At 53.1% G+C, this 20573-nt stretch overlaps 2 protein-coding genes across 6 annotated transcripts; one reads left to right on the top strand and one right to left on the bottom strand.

Moving 5' to 3' along the window:
• The first annotated feature begins 291 nt into the window (after window positions 1-291).
• LOC103581851 (zinc finger and BTB domain-containing protein 17) lies at window positions 292-6502 on the top strand. Of its 5 annotated transcripts, XM_008563589.1 has the most exons (14): window positions 292-511; window positions 1346-1534; window positions 2165-2305; window positions 2680-2805; window positions 3239-3480; window positions 3564-3706; window positions 3802-4102; window positions 4427-4514; window positions 4606-4722; window positions 4822-4942; window positions 5163-5293; window positions 5628-5837; window positions 5951-6040; window positions 6121-6502. In XM_008563589.1, the coding sequence occupies exons 1-14, from the start codon at window positions 307-309 to the stop codon at window positions 6402-6404; spliced, it is 2388 nt and encodes a 795-aa protein (XP_008561811.1). In that variant the 5' UTR covers window positions 292-306; the 3' UTR covers window positions 6405-6502. The 5 variants fall into 5 exon arrangements, with proteins under 5 accessions (XP_008561811.1, XP_008561810.1, XP_008561812.1 ...); XM_008563588.1 differs by having other exon boundaries at window positions 307-511; window positions 4606-4942; XM_008563592.1 differs by having other exon boundaries at window positions 424-442; window positions 4606-4942.
• Window positions 6503-7938: 1436 nt separating this feature from the next.
• On the bottom strand, window positions 7939-19611 carry LOC103581850 (msx2-interacting protein-like). Its single transcript, XM_008563587.1, has 5 exons — window positions 11491-19611; window positions 10389-10901; window positions 10012-10206; window positions 9526-9684; window positions 7939-9088 (listed from the first exon to the last, which is right to left on the bottom strand). The coding sequence occupies exons 1-5, from the start codon at window positions 19105-19107 to the stop codon at window positions 8957-8959; spliced, it is 8616 nt and encodes a 2871-aa protein (XP_008561809.1). The 5' UTR covers window positions 19108-19611; the 3' UTR covers window positions 7939-8956.
• Between the last annotated feature and the right edge of the window lie 962 nt (window positions 19612-20573).

Raw genomic sequence — 20573 nt, 5'->3', positions numbered from 1 at the left:
GTCAGGCTTGACTTACAGCAGGTGTCTAGAGTTATCTGCCTTTTTGTGGCAGAAATGTGTCTCATTTGGTTTGTTTTTGGCAGCCGGGTGGTATGGGGATCCGAACCCTCAACCTTGGTGTTATCAACACCACACCGTAACCAATTGAGCTAACGGGACAGCCCTTGCTTATTTTTATGCCCTTGCACTTATCTTAATCTTCCCTGTCCCATTGCATTTCTCACCTGGGAGTTTGGGGTTGGCTGTCAAGGCTGGCTGACACCTGTTCTCTGTGCTCATATGGAGGCCCTCGGGCTTTCCACAGCCATGGATTTCCCTCAGCACAGCCAGCACGTCTTGGAGCAGCTGAACCAGCAGAGGCAGCTGGGGCTTCTGTGTGACTGCACCTTTGTGGTTGACGGTGTCGACTTTAAGGCCCATAAGGCGGTGCTGGCGGCCTGCAGTGAGTACCTCAAGATGCTCTTTGTGGACCAGAAGGACGTGGTGCACCTGGACATCAGTAACGCGGCAGGTACCCCTTTGGAGTCATGGCTGACCTCTGTCATGCAAACTGTGGGGTGTGCCAGGCCTCCTACACAAGCCCCAGGCCATGCATGGCATGTGGGTACCAAGGTCTACCACTTTTGGGGGCCTGTTTTGACTGGGAGTGAGGTGACAAGGGGAGAGCTGGTAGGAAGGACTCCTGATAAGCTCTAGGCCCAGAAAGCATAAGACAGGACTCGTTAGGAGAGACAGAGTGGGCCAGCTGTGTGCCCCTTGGCCCCTTTCCATGGCCAAGTCAGTGCTAAATCCCCTATTCCAGTGCTAATCAGGAACGTGGGGAGTGATAATGGAGATGGCCAGGGCGGGGGCTGGAGTAGTATCAGGGAGGCCTTGAGATTGAGGAAAGAACTGGTCCTGAATTTGGGCTCCCAACTCCAGTGTTACTGGTCAGGCAAGGTGTTGTTCTCCCATTTTATAGATATGGAAACTGAGACCCAAAGAGGTCAGGTGGCTGGCCTGGAGGTCAGGTAGAGAGTTGGTAGCAGAGCCCTATGAAAGCCAGTGCTGATACAGTTGGGTTGGAGTGTCCTCCGCTGTTAAGTGCAGTGGCCGGGTAGAATATGTACAGGGCTGGCGTTCACATCCCCTGTCCTCTGTGGGTGATCATCTTCTCAGAGGCTGTTGGTTGGGCTGAGAATCCCCAGGTTACCCACCTCTCCCCTAGCACAGGAGATAGGGAGATGGAGCCTTGCCACTTGGCTGGCCTTAACTCTCTGGATCCTGCTGCTGGGTGGAGTGGTGGGGTGGGCTGCTGGTGCCAGGCCCTGAGGTGGGTCTGTGATGGCTGTCCTGTCCTTGGCAGGCCTGGGGCAGGTGCTGGAGTTTATGTACACAGCCAAGTTGAGCCTGAGCCCTGAGAACGTGGACGATGTGCTGGCCGTGGCCAGCTTCCTCCAGATGCAGGACATCATCACGGCCTGCCATGCCCTTAAATCACTCACTGAGCTATCTGCCAGCCCTGGGGAAAATGCGGAGGCCTCAGCCATGGAAGGTAAGATTATTGGCAGGCTGTTCCTGAGCAGGTGACAGAGACCCCGGCTTTTGATGTGGGCTCTGCCTCTGATTGTCTGGGTCACCTCTCTGGGTCTCAGTTTCCTCATCTGGCCCTGTCTCTGTTGTGGGATGCTGGTGAGGGTTGGCTGCAGTGAAGTGTGAGAAAGGTCCTCCTGCCTGTCCCTTTCCCACCTTTCACAGCAGAGGCTCAGGAGCTGTGCTTGGTTTGGTGCTTGTGCACATGCGCAGGGGCCTGCCACTCCCCTCGCCTCCTCAGAAGCCCTTGTGGGCCAGATTCCTTGTTGCACACTTGCAAAGGACCGTGTTCCTCTTCTTTCACTGACCTCTGAGCAGCCTCTTCATTGCACATGTGAGGTCTATCTCCCTGATCAATCTTTGTGCCCCACAGAAGCAGGAATGTCACTCTTGTGTTCCCAGTGCCCTGCAGACAGGCTGGCCTGGAGTAGGTGCCCTGTGAATAATTTGTTGAACAAACAAACCAACAAACCACTACTTAGTTATATCCCCAGGGAGGATCTGGAAGAGCTAGCAAGTTCTGGGCCACCTCACCACTCCAATTGGTGGGCACTTGATGGGAAATGGCAGGTGTGTCCTGTTTCATCTCTAGGAGGGGACAAAAGAGCCAAAGAGGAGAAGGCTGCTGCCACCACGCTGAGCAGGCTGGATCAAGCGGGAGGCATTCCACCCACAGGCCCAGGAATGGATCTCAAAGAGGAGCGAGGTGGCCAGGCCAAGAGTGTGGCCAGTGGTGAGTGGCAATACTGAGGACCCGCTGGCTGCCCTGGAGGGAGGAGGTGGACCGTGGGAAGTCAGAATGCCCATTCCATCGCCTGGCAGCAGCCTGGTCCCAATGTAGTGAGGGGCTGCCTCAGCAGGGTCCTGTGGCAGAGAAGTAGGTGGCACTGGCACCTGCACTTCTTGAGTTCACATTTCCCAAAAAGACCCAGTGCTTATTCTGGGGAGTCTGTTCCAGCCAGCACAGGGGAGCAGCAGCCTGAGTGTGGATGTGCTGGGGCCTACCCACTGGGACACAGCTACCACCGGGGCCAGGTCCAGGAGGGTGACCTGGCTCTTGGACAGAGGGTCCCCATCAAGCCCCTGGTGCTCCCTCTCACACTCCAGGTGCAGAGCAGACAGAGAAGGCTGATGCCCCTCGGGAACCCCAACCTGTGGAGCTCAAGCCGGACCCCACAAGTGGCATGGCTGCTGCGGAAGCCGAGGCTGCCTTGTCAGAGAGCTCGGAGCAAGGTACTGCCAGCCAGGGCCAGGCCCTCACTCCCGTGTGCTCCCAGGGCCCAGCTTCACCGCCCACAGGACCTCCCTCCCTCCTACCCCTAGCTGAGCCCACTTGAGGCCACCAACACTTCAGCTGTCTGTTCCTTGGTTGTACATCCTGGCCATGTTTCTGTGAGCACATGCATTAGAAGCTTCCTGTGAGCCCTGGGGCTACTTCCCAGCCCTCAGCTCCATGCAGGGTGTGCCTTGCTGTCACAGCACCCCCTTGGGACAAATACCCAGCTCATAGCCCCCCTGGTGCTTTCCCTAGCCAGTGGGAGGGCCGTTTACAAGTCTCTCCCAGATGTTAGTGGGGGTGGGACAGATCTGGGCCTGACCTGTGAGATGCTCTGAGCTCAGTCCCTTCAGAAGCCCCCTCCCGCCTCAGTGCCTGCCCTTCTTGCAGAAATGGAGGTGGAGCCGGCCAGGAAAGGGGAGGAGGTGCGAGAGGAGGAGGACACAGGGCCTGCTGTGGTCAAGGAAGAGGGGCCCCTGCTGGAGAATGGAGAGGCCACCGAGGAGAATGAGGAATCCGCGGGCACAGACTTTGGGCAGGAGCTCGGCACCGACGCCCAGAGCCTGCGCTCAGGCACCTATGGCGACCGCACAGAGTCCAAGGCCTACGGCTCCGTCATCCACAAGTGTGAGGTGCGGGGTCACAGGGGGTGCCGGCCCTCCCCTTCCCTGTCCCCAGCAGCCCCTCACACACCCCCTCCCCTCTGCGCCTCCAGGACTGTGGCAAGGAGTTCACGCACACAGGGAACTTCAAGCGGCACATCCGCATCCACACTGGCGAGAAGCCCTTCTCGTGCCAGGAGTGCAGCAAGGCCTTCTCCGACCCAGCCGCGTGCAAGGCCCACGAGAAGACGCATAGGTACTGGCCCGAGGCCAGCCTCCTCGCCCCTGCAGGCTCCGGCCTCTCTGGGCCCCAGCAAGCCCACCTCTCCCTGTTGCCTTCTGACCACCCAGCCCGCTGAAGCCGTACGGCTGTGAGGAGTGCGGCAAGAGCTACCGGCTCATCAGCCTGCTGAACCTGCACAAGAAGCGGCACTCGGGTGAGGCGCGCTACCGCTGCGAGGACTGCAGCAAGCTCTTCACCACCTCGGGCAACCTCAAGCGGCACCAGCTGGTGCACAGCGGTGAGAAACCCTACCAGTGCGACTACTGCGGTCGCTGCTTTTCCGACCCCACGTCCAAGATGCGCCACCTGGAGACCCACGACACTGACAAAGAGCACAAGTGCCCACACTGTGACAAGAAGTTCAACCAGGTGTGCACGAGCTCCCGGAGCAAGCGCCGGGAGCCCCAGCCCTGGTCATCCGCAGCCCCTGCATGCCGCGGGAGGGGGAGAGGCAGCCACTGTGTCAGTGGGAAATGGCTGTGTCTTGGGGTGGAGCTCTGCTGAGGCGACTGGAAGGGCAGGTTGGGATGGGAGTGGTTTTGCCTTGCACTGCTGGGACCTGGAACATTCCATCGGCCTCTGGGAATGCAGCCATCCACAGGCCCCTGGGAGGCCGAGAGTCAGTTGTCCCCCTGTGGGAGGCGATGGGGAGGGGCCTGAGGGGTGGCCTTCTGACCTCCTGCCTGGGCACAGGTGGGGAACCTGAAGGCCCACCTGAAGATCCACATCGCGGACGGGCCCCTCAAATGCCGAGAGTGTGGGAAGCAGTTCACCACCTCAGGTAGGGCCAGGGCTGCCTGGCTGTCCTCACGCCCCGCTCCTTGGCCATCTAGTGGTGCACCCCGCCAGGCCCACCCTCGGTCTCACCATAGGGAACCTCAAGCGGCACCTGCGGATCCACAGCGGGGAGAAGCCCTACGTGTGCGTCCACTGCCAACGGCAGTTCGCAGACCCCGGCGCTCTGCAGCGGCACGTCCGCATCCACACCGGTGGGCGAGCGCGTCCTGCACTGCGGGGGCAGGCGGAGGGGGTGCTGGGGAGGAGCTCAGGAGGAGCAGGGCCCAACGCCTTCGCCTCCCCGTCCCCAGGTGAGAAGCCGTGCCAGTGTGTGATTTGCGGCAAGGCCTTCACCCAGGCCAGCTCCCTCATTGCGCATGTGCGCCAGCACACCGGCGAGAAGCCCTACGTCTGCGAGCGCTGCGGCAAGAGGTCCTGCCTCCTCCCTCATGCCCAAGGGCCCTGCACGGTGAAGGGGCCACAAAACAAACTGGTTTCTTGGTGGGGAACTGGGCAGACTGCTGGCCGCCCGAGCCTCAGGCTTTGGTCCCAGAGCCCTCTCCAGTCTAGATGCGGCAGGAGGCCCCAGCCCCGTTCCCCTGGCCCAGGCATGGGCAGTTCAGTACAAGCCCCTCCCTCTGTGGTCCTGCAGGTTCGTCCAGTCCAGCCAGTTGGCCAATCATATTCGCCACCACGACAACATCCGCCCACACAAGTGCAGTGTGTGTAGCAAGGCCTTTGTGAATGTGGGGGACCTGTCCAAGCATATCATCATCCACACTGGTGAGCGTGTGCCCACCCACCTGTATGCGTCCCCTCCAGCCTCGCTCTCAGGGGGTGGGTGGGAAAGGAGGTACCCCAGATCCCAGCATGGGGTGCTGGCACTTGCAGGTGGCCTTGAGGGCAGTTCAGTTCAAATGAGGACCACATTTTCTTAGAGCTTCCAGAGGTGCAGGTGCCACTGGAGGCATCTGCAGCTGTGGTGGCCACCCCAGGGCACTTCCTGCAGGAAAAAGACAGGGATGCTGGAGAAGCTGGAGGCCACTGAGGTCCTCCCACCGCCACCCCTGGCTGCCCCTTCCCCTAAAGGTAGGAGAGAACCTTGCCTCCCCCCCAGGAGAGAAGCCTTACCTGTGTGACAAGTGTGGTCGTGGCTTCAACCGGGTGGACAACCTACGTTCCCATGTGAAAACCGTGCACCAGGGCAAGGCAGGCATCAAAATCCTGGAGCCAGAGGAGGGTGGTGAGGTCAGCGTGGTCACTGTCGATGATATGGTCACGTTGGCCACCGAGGCACTGGCAGCAACAGCCGTCACTCAGCTCACAGGTGTGGGCTGTGGGCAGTAGAAGGGAGTCATGGGCGGGCGGGTTGCCTCTAGGTTGGCAATGATGGGGCAGTACCTGTGACCAACACTTAGGCCCTGATGATTCTGCCCACAGTGGTGCCAGTGGGGGCTGCAGTGACAGCCGATGAGACGGAAGTCCTGAAAGCTGAGATCAGCAAAGCTGTGAAGCAAGTGCAGGAAGAAGGTGAGAGGGGCCACCCAGGGTGTGAACACTGGTGAACCCCAGGGTCCTTCCCACCCTGACCACAGTCCCCACCTCCACAGACCCCAACACCCACATCCTTTACGCCTGTGACTCCTGTGGGGACAAATTCCTGGATGCCAACAGCCTGGCACAGCATGTGCGGATCCACACGGCCCAGGCGCTGGTCATGTTCCAGACGGATGCAGACTTCTACCAGCAGTATGGGCCAGGCAGCACGTGGCCAGCTGGGCAGGTGCTGCAGGCTGGGGAGCTGGTCTTCCGCACTCGGGACGGGGCTGAGGGCCAGCCCACACTGGCAGAGACTCCCCCCCCAGCTCCTGAATGTCCACCGCCTGCTGAGTGAACCGGTGGCCCTTCTCCTGTTTATTTAAGGACAGATGGCACCCTAGAACTGAGAAGGGTAGTCTGTTCCCTAGAGAGAATAAATTTGATTTTTTCTAATGCTGCTTGTAGGTCCCTCTGGGGGTGGGTGGGGAGCTGGCAGCTACGACTGAAGTCCTGGAAGGGCTTTAGCACCCAGGAACCAGCCTTCCAGGCAAAACCAGGCTGTCCCTCCTGCAGAATGGGACTGCAACCTGGGACTTGTCTAGAACCAGTCTGGTGAGGCCTGGTGTGAGCAGCACATCAGGGCTGGAGAGACAGCAGCTCCATGTGCTCACCCCTTCACCCAGTTTCCTCTCTGGAGGCTTCTCACTTGTTCAACGTTAGGACTCAGTCTACCCTCTCCCCCCAACGAGCACAGCTGTGATCCTGTTCCTCCTGTGCCCGGGGGTGGGGAAGCTGGGGAAGGGGCCAGCAGAGGTTGGCCACAACTGCCTACCTGGACCAAGGCAGCTCGGAGCTTGGCCCCAAGGCCACAGTGTCTTTGCCCCGTTCAGCTCAGGCCACTTTGGCCACACTTGGCTCGGTGGTCCTCTCAGCCAGAGAAACAAGGTAGGCAGAGGAAGAGCGCCAGGTCCAGTGGGCCACCAGCCAGGTCCTACTGGGCCTGGGGAAGCAGGAGGGCACCACACTTGCATCACCAGTCACCCTGACCTGAGGACTGCAGACAAGCCAGTGCCATCTTTTAGGAACATTCACTTGCTCTGAATCAGTGCAGTCTATGGAATTAATAGCTGATGGCTTTGGTGGGGAGGCGGGAACACAACACGCAGGGGCCAGTGGTGCAGCCTTTTTACTCCTGTCAATCAGCAGGGAGCTAGAAAGTGCCATCTCTGTCCCTTTTCCACAGTTCACCCCCAGCAGCCGTGATCCCTCACTCAGAGAAGATAGCATCTTGCACCAAAAGTATGTTAGTTTTAGGAGCCCCATTGATATTGCAAGTGAGACCACCAACTTTGCAGTCCCCATGTCCGTGTCCCCACCCCAATTCCAAATCCATCTGCAGGGGAAGCCTGGCCCACCCCCTCCCACCCTCCTGTCCGGAGGCAGGTGCAGGATTAAGCAAGCCCCAAGGAGAACCATCAAGTCATGCTACACCCACTACCTCTGCAGGAGCCTGCACTGTCCCATGCAAGGGAAGGGGCAAGAAACAAGAAACCAAAACCTGCTTTAGATATTTCTGAGTTTGTGTGGAGGGTAGTTTTATTCCGTACCAAAATTTGAAGTGCCTTCCACATTACCTAAGAACCAATCAGGTTGAAGTTTCACAAATATTTACACCACAACATTGAAAAATGATTAAAGTTTAGCGTCTATGACAAAAATCTCTTGCGCAAGATAAAATGATCCCTGGGGAGGATTAGGTATCAGAAAAGAAATTGGCCCCCGTTCACACCTGGGGGAGGGGGAAGCACAAGTGGGATGAGGGCTAGCTGTACCCTTAAGCCAAGGACCCTCGGCCCTCCCACCCAAGTGACAATCACATTCACACGTGATGTGTTTTGTATTTTTTAATAAAGTTTGTAATCCAATGGACACACAAAACAAAACTGCGCTGAGAAAAACAGTTTCATAAATTAATAAGTGTTAGGAAGTTGCAGGAAGAGGTCAAGGTAATAGAAGAAGGGATTAGCCAGTCTTTTTGTACAGGTACTGTGTGACACTTCCACGTCGCGGGAGGGCCCGTGCTGTGACGAAGTGCACTTATACAAATGAGTGACAATACAAAGTCTGAGTATGAAAATAAGATTTTCTCTGAAAACACATTTTTGGCACAGATTAAAAAAAACGTATGTCGGGGGAATTTGATTTTAAGTCAGTATTATATATATTTATATATATATTATATATTTATATATACACACGTCCCAAGTTCTGCATATCCCACCAAGAAAGAAAATCCTTGTTTGCTTTTTGACTGTAAACTGTACATTCCGGTGAATCAGATGGTGGCAGCAGGAGAATTAAGAAAGGTGACACATCCAAATGAGCGAGGGGAAGAGGGGGGTGACCAAAAAACCCAATGAAATGTTCCTTGACCCCAAGGTTTCCACATAAGTTCGAAGTCCTGCATTAAAGTCTGCAGTATGTGTTCACATACACCAAGACATCCAGAGTGTCACAGCCTGTTTTCACTGTGCAAAAGTCCAAGTCACTAATTTAGTGCAAAGGCAGTTCTGTTTTCTTGTTTCTTAAAAACAAAAACAAACTAATTCCACGGCCCTGTTCCTTTTCCCCAAAAGAGGAGAGAGAAACCCAGCCCCAAGGTGTCTGCGAGTCCATCGGTGGTGGTCTGTCCTTGGGCTAAAGCATCATGTAAACATACAAGGTAGCAGCACCACTGCCTAGAGGAGGTCGATCTGACTGTGTCGGGCGGGCAGGAGGGAGGCTGGCCATTTGGCAGTGGAGCCTGTCCCCTTTGGCAGCTTCTTCCTCTGCCTGGCTGGGTTGTCCTGTTGTTTTTTTGCTGCAGAACCTCGGTAAAATACACCGAGGGTGTGACCACGCAGTGGCTCACACAGAGGCAATGACAATCATGAGGTGGGGAGAAATGCTGGAGATGCTGGCAAGGAGATCAGGGGCCAGACGAGACAGGTGACTCTCAGAGAATTCACAGGGTGGGAAGATCTGTAGCACATAGGCGGGCTGGAGAAGGATGAGAAAAGAAAGTAGAACCCTCTGTCTTCACCACCCCCCAAACTACATTTCCAACTGGGGGCCCTGAAGAGGTCCAACACGGAGGGCCAGGCTAGGTCAGTTTCCCAGCCAGCTAGCGTCTTGGTGACTAAGTCCGCCAGGAGAAAACAGGTGTCAGAAAACCATTAACGTGAATGAACCTCCAGGAACCCCTTGCAGAGCATGAAGCTCGAGAAAAGCTCCTGCCACCCTCAATGGTTCCCCTGAATCTGTCCAGGATGGGCAGTAGCAGCCCCTCCTGTACCCAGAACACCCTTTTTCCCACCTCTGAAAACTCGTGGACTACTCTGGTTGGCACTGGTAATCCCTGCCACCAGAGGAGTCAGACCACCCACCCTAACCCAGCCCCACCTGTGCACGCACATGCAGAAGGACACCAGACCCACCTGATTGGAGCCAGGGTTGGGAACGTTGATGATCCCTGCTGCCTGCTTGGCCTGCAGGTAAGTGATGAAGGCAGCCTTGAGGGACTCGGTCTGGCTCACAACATCCTCTTGGTCACGGCCACAGGGCAGAGCCAGCAGCAGACAGTAATCTGTCTCCACCTGGGGCACAGAGGCCAGCTGTCAGTGACCAGGGCTTTCCTAGCCAAAACCAGCCCATGTCCAGCCTAGGGTATTATTCCACAAAACCCCCACTTCTGAGAAGACTTTAAAGTCTACGCTAATATTTGTTGAATTTAAAAAGCCTTGTTTCTGGGTCTAAAGGCAGTTTATACCCCCAAGTAGAAAAGAACATGCCTTTCATTGTACACTTCAAGAATACCATCACTGTGTCCCATGACACACCAGGGAGACAGGCTGGCAGGGGATCCCTACAACTTTCTTCCCCATGGGTGGGGCGGCTGCTCACCTGGGGCCCAAGGGTCTTACCGTCATCCTTCGGGCAACCCCTTCCAGCTGTGAGGCCTCCAGCCGCATCCTCTGGGCAATCCTCAGTGGGGGGCCTCCTTCAGACAGGGGCAGGGACCGATGTGCCAGGACATTGTTGCCAGAGACAAAGTGGAGCTGCACAGCAGCTGTGTCATTCTTGAGGGCCAGCAGGCCCTGCCACACGATGGGGTACTTCTGCTTATGGGGAAACAAATGGGAAGTGAGCTCCCAGCTGGAGAGCTGAGCCATGCTGGACATGGCTGTAGGCAGCAGCTTGCTGGGCGAAGTCAACTGGGGAATCTTGGGACAAAATTTGGGGACATTTAACATAGCACAAAATCTGGGGGACATTTGGGGTGGCCCCTGCCCATGCTTACCTTCAGAAGTTGAACCATATCCACAGGTCTCTGAGAAGTCAAGTGTGGAGAGGAATCCTGTTTAGGGGTTGGCTGGGCTTCTGTGTGCAGCAGAGCCAGTCCTGGTGGGGTGCTAGGGCCTGAGGTTGTGGGGACAAACAACGGCTGCTTTGGGGCAGCCTGAGTGGGAAGAGGGGCTGGGAGGTCAGGCTTCATGGAGACAGACACAGGAGAGGGGTAGGAAGTCTGGCCTGTTTCCACTTGCACCCTTTGCACTTGGGCGTGAGGCTCAGGGGGCCTGTTTGCAGGTACAATTGGGAGGCGAGGCTGCTCTACTCCTCCTGTCTGGGTCCCCTTTGCCTCCTGGGAGACCTGAGGCATCTTGCTGCTTGGGGACTGGCTGGGCTGGCTGAGTTGGGAGGGCTGGCAGGGTGGCACAGGCTGGGCAGGCTGTGTGGACTGCATAGGCTGGGCAGGCTGTGTAGACTGTGAGGGCTGAGTGGACTGCAAGGGCTCACCTTCAGGAGGAGGGCCCTGGAGTTGGGAAGGAAGGCAGAAGAACAGAGTCAGAGTCTGTTGTGAACAAGCCCGTCCCCAGTAAATGAGCTGGTGCATCACAGAGAAAGGGTCAGATGTGGGGTATCTCCTGTAAGTCAAGCTCGCTCTGCTCAGCTCCAGTGGTGCTGCTCTTGGGGATGTGTGTAAGAAGAGGTCACCTGTTACCTCCCTCCTCACCCCTGTAGGAAGAACCACAACTCCCACAATTTCCATGGAGAGCTCCTGCCCCATATCTGGAGCTCTCCTGACGTGATCTGACCCTTTTCTCTCTAAATTTAGAAAGCTCTTTAAATCCACGAAAAGGCCAACATGCTTTAGGGAGGATCTGACCGGTTCCTTTGTACCTCAACCACTACCTTGACTCAAGAGGCTGATTTCTTTTTTTTTGGCGGCTGGCCAGTATGGGGATTTGAACCCTTGCCCTTGGTGTTATCAGAATCCACTCTAAGCAACTGAGCTAAGCAGCCAGCCCTGAGGCTGATCTCTTAACACATCTTTGCTCCAAAGCCCTCTGAGGTCCCCAAGCTCAGGGCCAACAGCTTGCCGAGACACCTGGCTTTCTCACCTGAGCAGGAGTCTTGGTCCGGGAAGGCAGGCCAACTGAGGAAGCAGCAGGAAACTGTGTGTGTGTGAGCTGAGCCGGGGCATGGTAGGTGCGAATGTCACCGTATCTGTACTCTTGAAACAGCTCCCCACTAGAGTGCACAATCTGTACCCCGTGAGTCACCACCACCGGGGGGGTCAGGGGCAGACCCTGGAGCTGGTTGCTGGGTGTGACCGTGAGGATGCGGGCCTCACTGTGAGGGGCAGGTGCAGGAGCAGGAGCTGCTTTGGCATCTGACATCTTGGCAGCTTCTTTCCCTGGCTGCTGAGGGGCCTTGCTGGCCGGCGGCACTTTCACCACCCCGTCTGCTGCCCTGGGCTGCTCGCTGACTGCCGTCACATGTGGGTGCACCATGATCCTCACGTCCCGGGGCACAGTGTACGGGTGTAACCGGTACTCAGACTGCATGACCAGCACCTCTGACTGCACAGGGGCTGCGGCCCGAGCAACAGGGAGGTGATAATGCACTTCCTCCTCAGGAGGGTGCTGGGAGGCCAGAGCAGGCACCCCAGCTGTTGCTGGCTGGGGTGTTCCAGCATGCTGTGGGGCCCTGGCCTCTATCTGCTGGGGCTGCAGGGGGGCCCGAGGAGTGTGCAGTGTCTCTGGCCGGATGCTGTAGGTGATGCTGGGCAGTGTGGGTGTGTTCATCCTCACCTCGCCCTGGGACAAGTGGCTGAGAGACACAGTCTGAGTGATGCTATGAGGTGGCATGATGACTGACTGCTCTGGGTGTATGCTGGAGATAAACTGAGGCACTGGGATGCCTGCAGCCAGCATGACAGTGGCATTGGTAGAAAGAGCTGTGGATGTGGTGCTGCTGGGGTGGCACGCCCTCGGGAATGGCGATGGTACAGGCCCACTGGGTCGAGGGGAATGTGCGTCTGGTTTTGTGGCTGCCAAGTGGGAGGCAGTTCGATCTGTTGGGGTGCTGGGCCCCGAGCTGACGTGGTTCACTTCTGCAGGCAGTTTGCTGGGCAGAGCAGGAGGGTGGTGAGGTGTGAGAGTGGACCCAAGGTTAGCCGGCTGCAGGACCTTGGTCTCTATTTTGAGGGTGACAGGATCAGCGAGCTTTTTATTAGTGGTGACTATGCTTGGGGTAAGGACCAGCTGGTTGTGAACCAGCACTGGGGGTGTGTTTATGCCCTGGGTGAGAACCTTCACTGTGCCACCCTGAGTGACAGGTGTGGACACAGAGAGGTGAATGGGCTCGGGCTTCTCCAAGGATGGACGATCGGCCTTAACAGATGAAATCACAGGAGATGCATTATACGTCTGGGCAGTCAGTACCAGAGTAGAATGGGTGGCCACGTTTGCATAGCCTGAAGGGGCCTGAGGACCTTTGGGCAGAGGCTGTGATGATGTGACAGAATCAGGTTTGACCTGGGACTTGGACACTGACTGCTGAAATTCAATGTCCATTGCACTCGCCGGCGGGATCTGGCTAATCTTGGCACTGATCCGCTGTGGGCCTTCAGTCTTCTGCCCAGAATAGCTCAGGAGCACGACCCCTTCTGAAGTGTTCACACGCAGTCCTGCACCAGAGCTTGTGTCTGCTGGACGATCGTCAATCACAGACATAGACCCAGGGTGGAACCGACTGTTTTCATTAGTGCTCGATCTCTGTTTGCATTTGGCTGAAGGTGCAATCACTGCACCTGCCATAGTCACTGTGCCTGTTGTGGCAGTCACACCACCAGATGCAACAGTCACTGCCCCTGCTGCAACTGTCACTGCTCCCGTGGCAGTATTCACTGCTCCCGTGGCGGCATTCACTGCACCCGTGGCTGCATTCACCATGCCTGCTGCTGCGTTCACTGTGCCCACTGTGGCATTCACTGGTGTGGTGAGAACATTCACTGGCCCCGTGAGAACATTCACAGGTCCCTTCAAGACATTCACGGACCCAGCAGGGGTGCTCACCAAACCTTTCAGCGTGGCCACTGAGCCCTTCACAGGTCCTTTCAGGGCATTCACTGGGACCAGGGAGACATTCACCAGGCCAGTGAGGGCACTCACAAGGCCGGTCAGGGTTTGAGGAGCTGGTTTTGCCAGGGTGATCTTTTGAGAATTCTCCAAATCAATGCTGACAGGCATCCGGCTAATAACAGAAGTAATTTTGGGAGCAATGACTGGGGCCACCTTTTCTTTGTCGGTGGCTACTGGAACCTCTGAGGCCTGTGTGTCGGAAGTGTTTGTTATTAGAGTTGCTGCTTTTTCTTCTAAAACAGGCTTTTTAGATTCAACTGGAGGAGGTGGTGCTTCCTGCAGGCAAGGGGCAGCACTGACAGGCTCTGCAATGGCTGTGGTGACACTTGTGGAAGTGATGCCTGTGGCAGAGACATATTTGGGGTCCATGAGGATCTTCCTCAGTGTACTGGAGCTGGTGTTGATGTCAGAGGCCTTTGTGTCTGGGGGAAGAGCTGGAGACGGAGTAGACTGAGCCCGCGGCTCCTCCTGCCTTGTGATCCATTCCGTTACCTTAGTAGGGGAGCTCTGGTGTGGGATCCCCCCAGAGGTGACAGGGGGTGGGAGCTTTGCTGCAGTTACAGAAGGAAGTGTGGGTGTGGGTATGCTGGAGTCGCTGGGTGGGGTCACTGGATCACTTTCAATGATCGAATGCACCTTGAACCTGGCTTGAGGCTCATCATCCACCGGTGCTGGCTGAGAAGGAGGGGGAAAGTCTGGGAACACAGATACTTTGGTTGGGGTTTTTTCTTCAACAGTCCTTTCTTGGGACAAATTCTCCATGGATGGGGTCTTGCTTGAGTCAGAAGCACATGACTGAGGAGGAGTGGAATGGGGCTTTTCACTCTGCTTTTCTTCCTGTGGAGTTTCTGGGAGTTGTACCGTCATCCCCTCATTGGCAGCAGGACTCTTGCTTTGAGCTTGGTCAGATTCGGAGACGTGGGTCTCTGCAGCAGCCCCCACTCTCTTGATATTCCGTTTGCGCCGTGATCGGGTTGTCTTCTGGCGCCCTTTGTCTTTCCGAACAAGAACAACTTCAGCTTCTTTTGACCCTTTGGCTTCTTGCACTGGGTGGGAGATTTCACTGCTATTCCCTCTGGCTTCCTTGGTATCTGCTGGTCCTGCTGAGGAGTCAGGGGCACTGACTGGTGGCCCAGAAGATTCTGTTGCAGCATCAGTCTCTAAGATGCCAGACACAGCCTCGTTGGTCTCGGGCTCCATTCCTTCCTCAGGAGGCTGCAGCTCTTGTGCATGGGGCTGCAGGTCTGTCTGAGATTCTGTAGGATAAGGTGGAGGTGCTGGGAAGTTTTCTGGCTCCCCAGAAATGTCATTGATGATGGAGCCAATGGCCGCAGCCAGCTCTGTCTCACTTGCTTGGTGTGTAGGCTTGTCCCTGTCCTCTGTGGCAACGCCCTCTGGTGCATCTGTGCCTGCTGCCTTGAAAGCTGCAGAGGCAGAGGTCTCAGTGAGCTTCGCGATGTTCTCCACAGCCTGTTCCAGCTCCATCTGCTTGGCTAATTGAGTGGCTTCAGGGGACAGCTTAGAGGCAGACATCTCTTCCTTCTCTGGTTCCTTGTCCGGATCAACTGGATCATTTTCCAACTGGGATGATGAACTACCCTCCTTCTGGGGACTCTCGTTTTTCTCAGGGGAAACTGCCACAAGCCCAGCTTCCCTCTCCCCTGCCTGCTCCACATCCCCCACGGCCACACTGGAACTGACAGTAGCATCCACGGTTTTCAGACTTGCAGATTTGTCTACTGCTGACCTAGAGTTTCGAGATCTTCCTCTCTTTTTGGAGTTTTTTTCAGGTGTTGGTTTCTTGTCCACCGCTTCAGCAGGGGGAGTTCCAGGGGAGTTTTTGTCTGTGCTGGCTTCTCTTCTATCGCGTTTCTGCTCACCTGCTGCTGCTTCTTTATCGGCCTTGGGTTTTGTATTTTCTTTCACATTTATTTGGGGACCCTCAGTGGCAGCCTCCACTGATGGACATTCGGCATCAACTTTTGGTTCACTTTTCCCTCTTTTCCCGTGGGGGCCACCAACAGCTGCCGACTTCTGCGATCGAGGGGATCTCCATCCCTCCGCTGGCTTGAGTGTTTCTGCAGGTTCTCTGGCCTCGTTCTCGTCTTCCTCATCAGCTCGACGGCGTGTTTTCGGAGGCCTTCCCCTTCTGGGGGTGGTGGGAACTGCCACAGCCTCCTGAAGCTCTCGCTCCAGTCTCTTCCTGGTCACTCGTGGTTGCTCGACAGGCTCTTTGACTGGAGAGCGGCTTTCATGGTCGCCCATGGTTGCATAAACACTCCTCACATTCCGGCGCCTTGTTCGGCTGAGAGGCAAACTTGGTTCAGGGTGTTCAGTGTCCCCAGCAGAGTTTTTAGACGCAGTCCTTGTAATCTTCTCCGCCTCCATCTTCAACTCTAAAAGCTTCTGTGCTTCTCCCCGAGGAGAACTGGACCTCTTCAGCTTTTCCCGGTCTATTCTCTCACTCTTCCTTGTGACAGGCTTCTCCACAATACTTACTGCAGCTGCCTGAACTGGGGTCTTGGAACGCTTACTTTTGTTTGGCTTTTTATCTTTTGCAGCAACTGGAGGATCAGCCTCTGAGTTTTCAGAAGCTTGAGGCTGAACTTCAGGAACAACTTCAGCTTTTTCATTTGCATCAGGCTCAACGTTAGGAGCTGAGTCAGGCTTTTCTGCTTTGGGTTCATTGGCTTCCTCACACTTCTGAGTCGGTTTTGAAGGTGGCTGGGAACTGTCAGGTTCTGGATCTACATTACTCTGTACCTGGGAAAATGAGGCCCCAGGAGTTGGAGGCTTGGCGTCCAGATGAGGCTGCTGGTCAACTGAAGAACTTTCTTCAGAAACTGAAGGAGTCACGGCAGCATCTTTACTGGTGTCCACTCCTGGGGGCAAGTCTGCTTGTTCAGATTGTTCCACAGGGAGAGTACACAGGTCAGACACAGGTTTTGCTTCTTCTGATGTGGAGGTTGGCTCTACAGACTTTTCTTCTGGTACTGAAGGCACCTCTACTGGTTTCTCACTAGTCATCTTCTCTAGTGCTGACGATGCTGATTCTGGAGTCACAACTGTGACACTAGAAGGCCCAACTGAAGATGCAGTTTTCATTTCTGACTCTTTATTCTCAGTAGCAGAGTCTGGGGTCTTGGGATGATTCTCTGTATCTTCCTGTTTCTCAGCCTCTTTGGGTTTTTGGTCTTTTTCTTTTTCTTTCTGTTGCATGCGTGTGAGCTCCATAAATCTGCTATGGAATAGGACTACTGGCTCTTGAACTAAATCAGCTGTGCTGTTTGCTCCATCAGATGTTTGCCTTCCATATAATCTGCCAGAAATGAAGTCAGATTCTTCATCTTTTCTCTCTAGATGCTGCAATCGCTTGGAATCTTGTTCAAAGATTGAGCTGTGTAAAAAACGAGAAGCAAATAATTCTTGCCTTTCCTGCTCTTCTTCTTTATGATCATCTTTTTTATCATCCATCTTCCCTTCTGAATCAGTCCTAATTTTCTTCTTTTTCATGTACCAGGATGGAATAGGTCTTGGAGCAGAGTCAACCTTTTCTTTATCTTTGTTGTTTCGAAAATTAGCAAATCGGGAGTCCCAATCAAGAAAAGACCAATTTTCTTCTCGAGATGAAGAGAGGGATTTAGCTCTTTCAAGCAAAGCTTTAGTGTCCGGTGTGATTGTCTTATCCAATGCAAAAGAATAAAATTTGTTCCTTTCTAAAGAACTAGAAAGTCTTTCATCTCGCTCACGTAGTTTATCTTCTCTGTCCCTCAATAAAAAAGATAATCGAGAACTTTCACATAATGCAGAGGCCCTGGGTGAGTGGGATTTGTGTTCACCATCTTCATCAGAATCAGAAGGCACCTCGCCAGGTTCCAGATCTCGTACAGACCTCTTTCGAAGGCTGTCTCTCTTAATTATACTGTTTGGGAAACTCACATCAAATCTGCTGGCATCTTGTTTCATTTGAGAGTCCCAACGATTTAATTCATCTTCAGAATTCAAGACAGATAGCTTTATTTTGGCCATGTCTGCCATCTGTTCTCTCCTGCTAGAATCATAAGGATTAAATTTTAAGGACTCTTCTCTGACTGTTATATTAGAATAGGGAAGACCTTTTTCGTCTCCTTTAGGAGATCCTTTTACTGACAGTAACCTAGGGGAGCCTATGGGATCATCATCTTCATGGAAGGAACCAAGACGAATACTGGGAGAACAACCAGTCCTTTCAGAATCTTCACTGATTTGGCGTGAACTTCTGTAATTCCTCTCTCTCTTGGTGCAGATATCAAAATCTACATGATCCATCCTTCTCTTTTTGCTGGGAGGCGAATCATCGGTGACATCTTGAGGGGGTTTGCCTACCTCGTGAACAAGGCTCCTTCTTTCATATTCATCTACATCTTTTTTAGGACTGCCAAATTTCTCAGACTTGGCTATTTCCATCTCCATCTGCTGTTTTCTACGACTCTGCTCCATTTGTTTTCGGTAACTCTGCGTGTAATCAATGTCAATGCCAATTTTTTCTTCAGTATTTACTGAATGTGGTTTCTCTTGTCCTGACTTACGTTCAGGTGTTTCACCACGAAGACTGCAACAGTTTTTCCTAATATCCTCTCTTTCTGATCCTTGATCATCTAATAGCTGCAGCTGTTTAAGTTGTGGTTTTGAGGGAATGGGCTTTTTAGATTGGATTTCTTGGTTTTCCACTGACTCACCTGCTGGTTCTCCTAGTCTTGCTTGTAGGTCTGAGTTGGGCCTTGAGCCAGACCCACCAGAAATACTGGCAAGCTCTTGACAGTCTTTGGGGCTGGGAACAGTATTAAGTCTGTCCAGTTTGATTTTTTTAGCTTCTCTTTTAAGAATTTCTTTCCTCACAGGCTTTCTTTCGGGCTCTCCTTCCCTCAGCAGAATGACATCTCTAGATGACACCTCAGGCTGCTTTTTTAAAAGCCCCCGAGCATCCTCCATCTCTGGACTGCTTTTCTTGACTTCTGATTTTTGCCTTTCTACTTTCAAATTGGAATCTGCAAAACGCCTTTTCCTTGCTTCCAGCTTCTCCAGATCCACAGCATTTACCCCATCAGCAGCCTGCTCTGGTTTCAGGTGCTTCCTGGGCTTAAGCTTGCCTTCCTTATCTACCACTTCAATGTGGCTTGAAAGTCCCTTTTCCTTTGTCACTTTCACTCTAACAGATTCCAGTTTAGACAAGTCAGATTTTGCAGGCTCACTATGAGAGACCTGAAGTTTTTGATCCAGGGCATTAGACTTGACAGTGTCATTATCAAGCTTGGCTTTCAGCTTTTCCATAGGAGTGTGGTCTATAACCTTTCCCTCTTTTTCTTTCACTCGAGTCAAAACCACACAAGGCATGAGTTCTAGGCGGTTTTTTGCTATTCCTTCTTTGTCGGCTTTCTCTCTGCTCAGTTTATTAGAACTCCTTGGTTTTTCAGGACTCTGTTCTCTCTCATTTTCTTGGTCTGTTTCTGAAGATTGAGAACTAGGGGAATGAACTTTTCCTTTTCGTTTCTGCTTGTCGGTTTTGTCCTTTTCCACTTTTTCCTTCCGTATTAAGCGTCTGTCTCTCTCCATTCTGTCAGGATCAAAAGTTCGTTCTTTATCTGTCTTTTCATTTTTTGTATAGCGCTCCAAACGAGATTTGTCAAGCTTTTCATATCTTGGAGGGGACAGTGAGCTACAGCTGCCACTCCGGTCTGAGGATCGGCTATAAAGCCTCCTCTCAGAATCACTTGGCAACCTCTCTGACTGTGAGGGAGATGCTCCAGGACTCTGTGGACGTCGCAAGTGAACTGGACTCTGACTTCGTTCAATTGGCCTCCTCTCATGGTCTCTGTCCCGGTCAGACTCAAATCTTTCACGTTCTCTTTCTCGTTCCCTTTGCCTATAACTGTATTCCCGAATATCCTGTTCATAAGGATCATTCCTATAATCCCTGTATTCTCGAGGATCATCATAATATCGTGATTCATAGTAGTCTCCTTGGTAAGTTTCCCATTCTGAGTAAAATTCTCTCCCTCGAGCTGGATAGTCCCGTCTGGAATCCTCAGGATATGTGCCTGGAGTACGAACATTCTCATAATATGTACGATCCTGGTTATAGTCATAGGATCCCCTTCGTTCCTCTCTGCCAAAAAATAAAAAACATTATATTAGTTCTTTTGTTTCCTCATCGCTTATGCATTATCCTGTTTCTAAAAATCTCTAACATTGGGCCGGCCTGGTGGCGCACTGGAGAGTGCGCTGCTTGGGAGCGTGGCGGCACTCCCGCCGAGGGTTCGGATCCCATGTGGAGACCAGTTCCCACTCACTGGCTGAGCGTGGTGCGGGCGCGACACCGAGGGTTGCGATCCCGTTACTGGTCAGTAAAAAAGACAAAAAGGAAAAAAAAAAAATCTCTAACATTAATCATTTGTTAAATGATTAAATTGTAGTTAGCTGTCCAATTAAACAACCACTCATGTGTAGCTACTGAGCACTTGAAATTTGGCTAGTCCAAATTGATATGGAGTATAAAATTCAGATTTTGTAGACTTGTTTTAAAAAAAACAAAACAGAAAAAAACCCTTGGCTGGCTGGTCAGCTTAGCTGGTTAGAGCACAACCTTGTAACACCAAGGGCAAGGGTTTGGATACCCGAATCAGCCAGCCACCAAAAAAAACACTCAATAATTTATTTAGACTGATTATATATGCTGAAACAATATTTTAGACATATTGAGTCGAATAAAATTAATTTCATATTTTCTTCTTACTGTTTAACACAGCTACTAGAAAATTTAAAATCACATATGTAACTTGCATTATGTTTCTTTGTAGTGGTTCAGCCCTTTTTCTTATTCTTTTGGTAACTCAGGTATAGTGACAGACACTAGTTATTAAATGGTATCACATCCCCACATTTCTAAGTCTTTCATAATTACTTTTCTACCAAAAGATATTCTTAACCACAAAACTTGGGAAATAATGGATAATATGCACTGTTTGAAAAAATGGATAAATATTTTCATTAAAATCTTTCCAACTAGGGCCGGCCCGGTG

Source organism: Galeopterus variegatus, unplaced genomic scaffold (genome assembly GCF_000696425.1).
Source record: "Galeopterus variegatus unplaced genomic scaffold, G_variegatus-3.0.2 Scaffold14104, whole genome shotgun sequence".
In the NCBI taxonomy this organism is placed as follows: Eukaryota; Metazoa; Chordata; class Mammalia; order Dermoptera; family Cynocephalidae; genus Galeopterus; species Galeopterus variegatus.
This window is presented reverse-complemented; position numbering and strand designations above follow the sequence as displayed.

Coding starts and splice junctions, on each gene's coding strand:
- LOC103581851 (XM_008563588.1), top strand. CDS start 307: ATGGATTTCCCTCAGCACAGCCAGCACGTCTTGGAGCAGCTGAACCAG. Junction 2,806..3,238: donor GTCAGAGAGCTCGGAGCAAG/GTACTGCCAGCC, acceptor CCCTTCTTGCAG/AAATGGAGGTGGAGCCGGCC. Junction 5,294..5,627: donor GCATATCATCATCCACACTG/GTGAGCGTGTGC, acceptor CCTCCCCCCCAG/GAGAGAAGCCTTACCTGTGT.
- LOC103581850 (XM_008563587.1), bottom strand. CDS start 19,107: ATGGAGAGAGACAGACGCTTAATACGGAAGGAAAAAGTGGAAAAGGAC. Junction 9,685..10,011: donor GGGTTGCCCGAAGGATGACG/GTAAGACCCTTG, acceptor TCTGTGCCCCAG/GTGGAGACAGATTACTGTCT. Junction 9,089..9,525: donor CCAACCCTGGCTCCAATCAG/GTGGGTCTGGTG, acceptor ATCCTTCTCCAG/CCCGCCTATGTGCTACAGAT.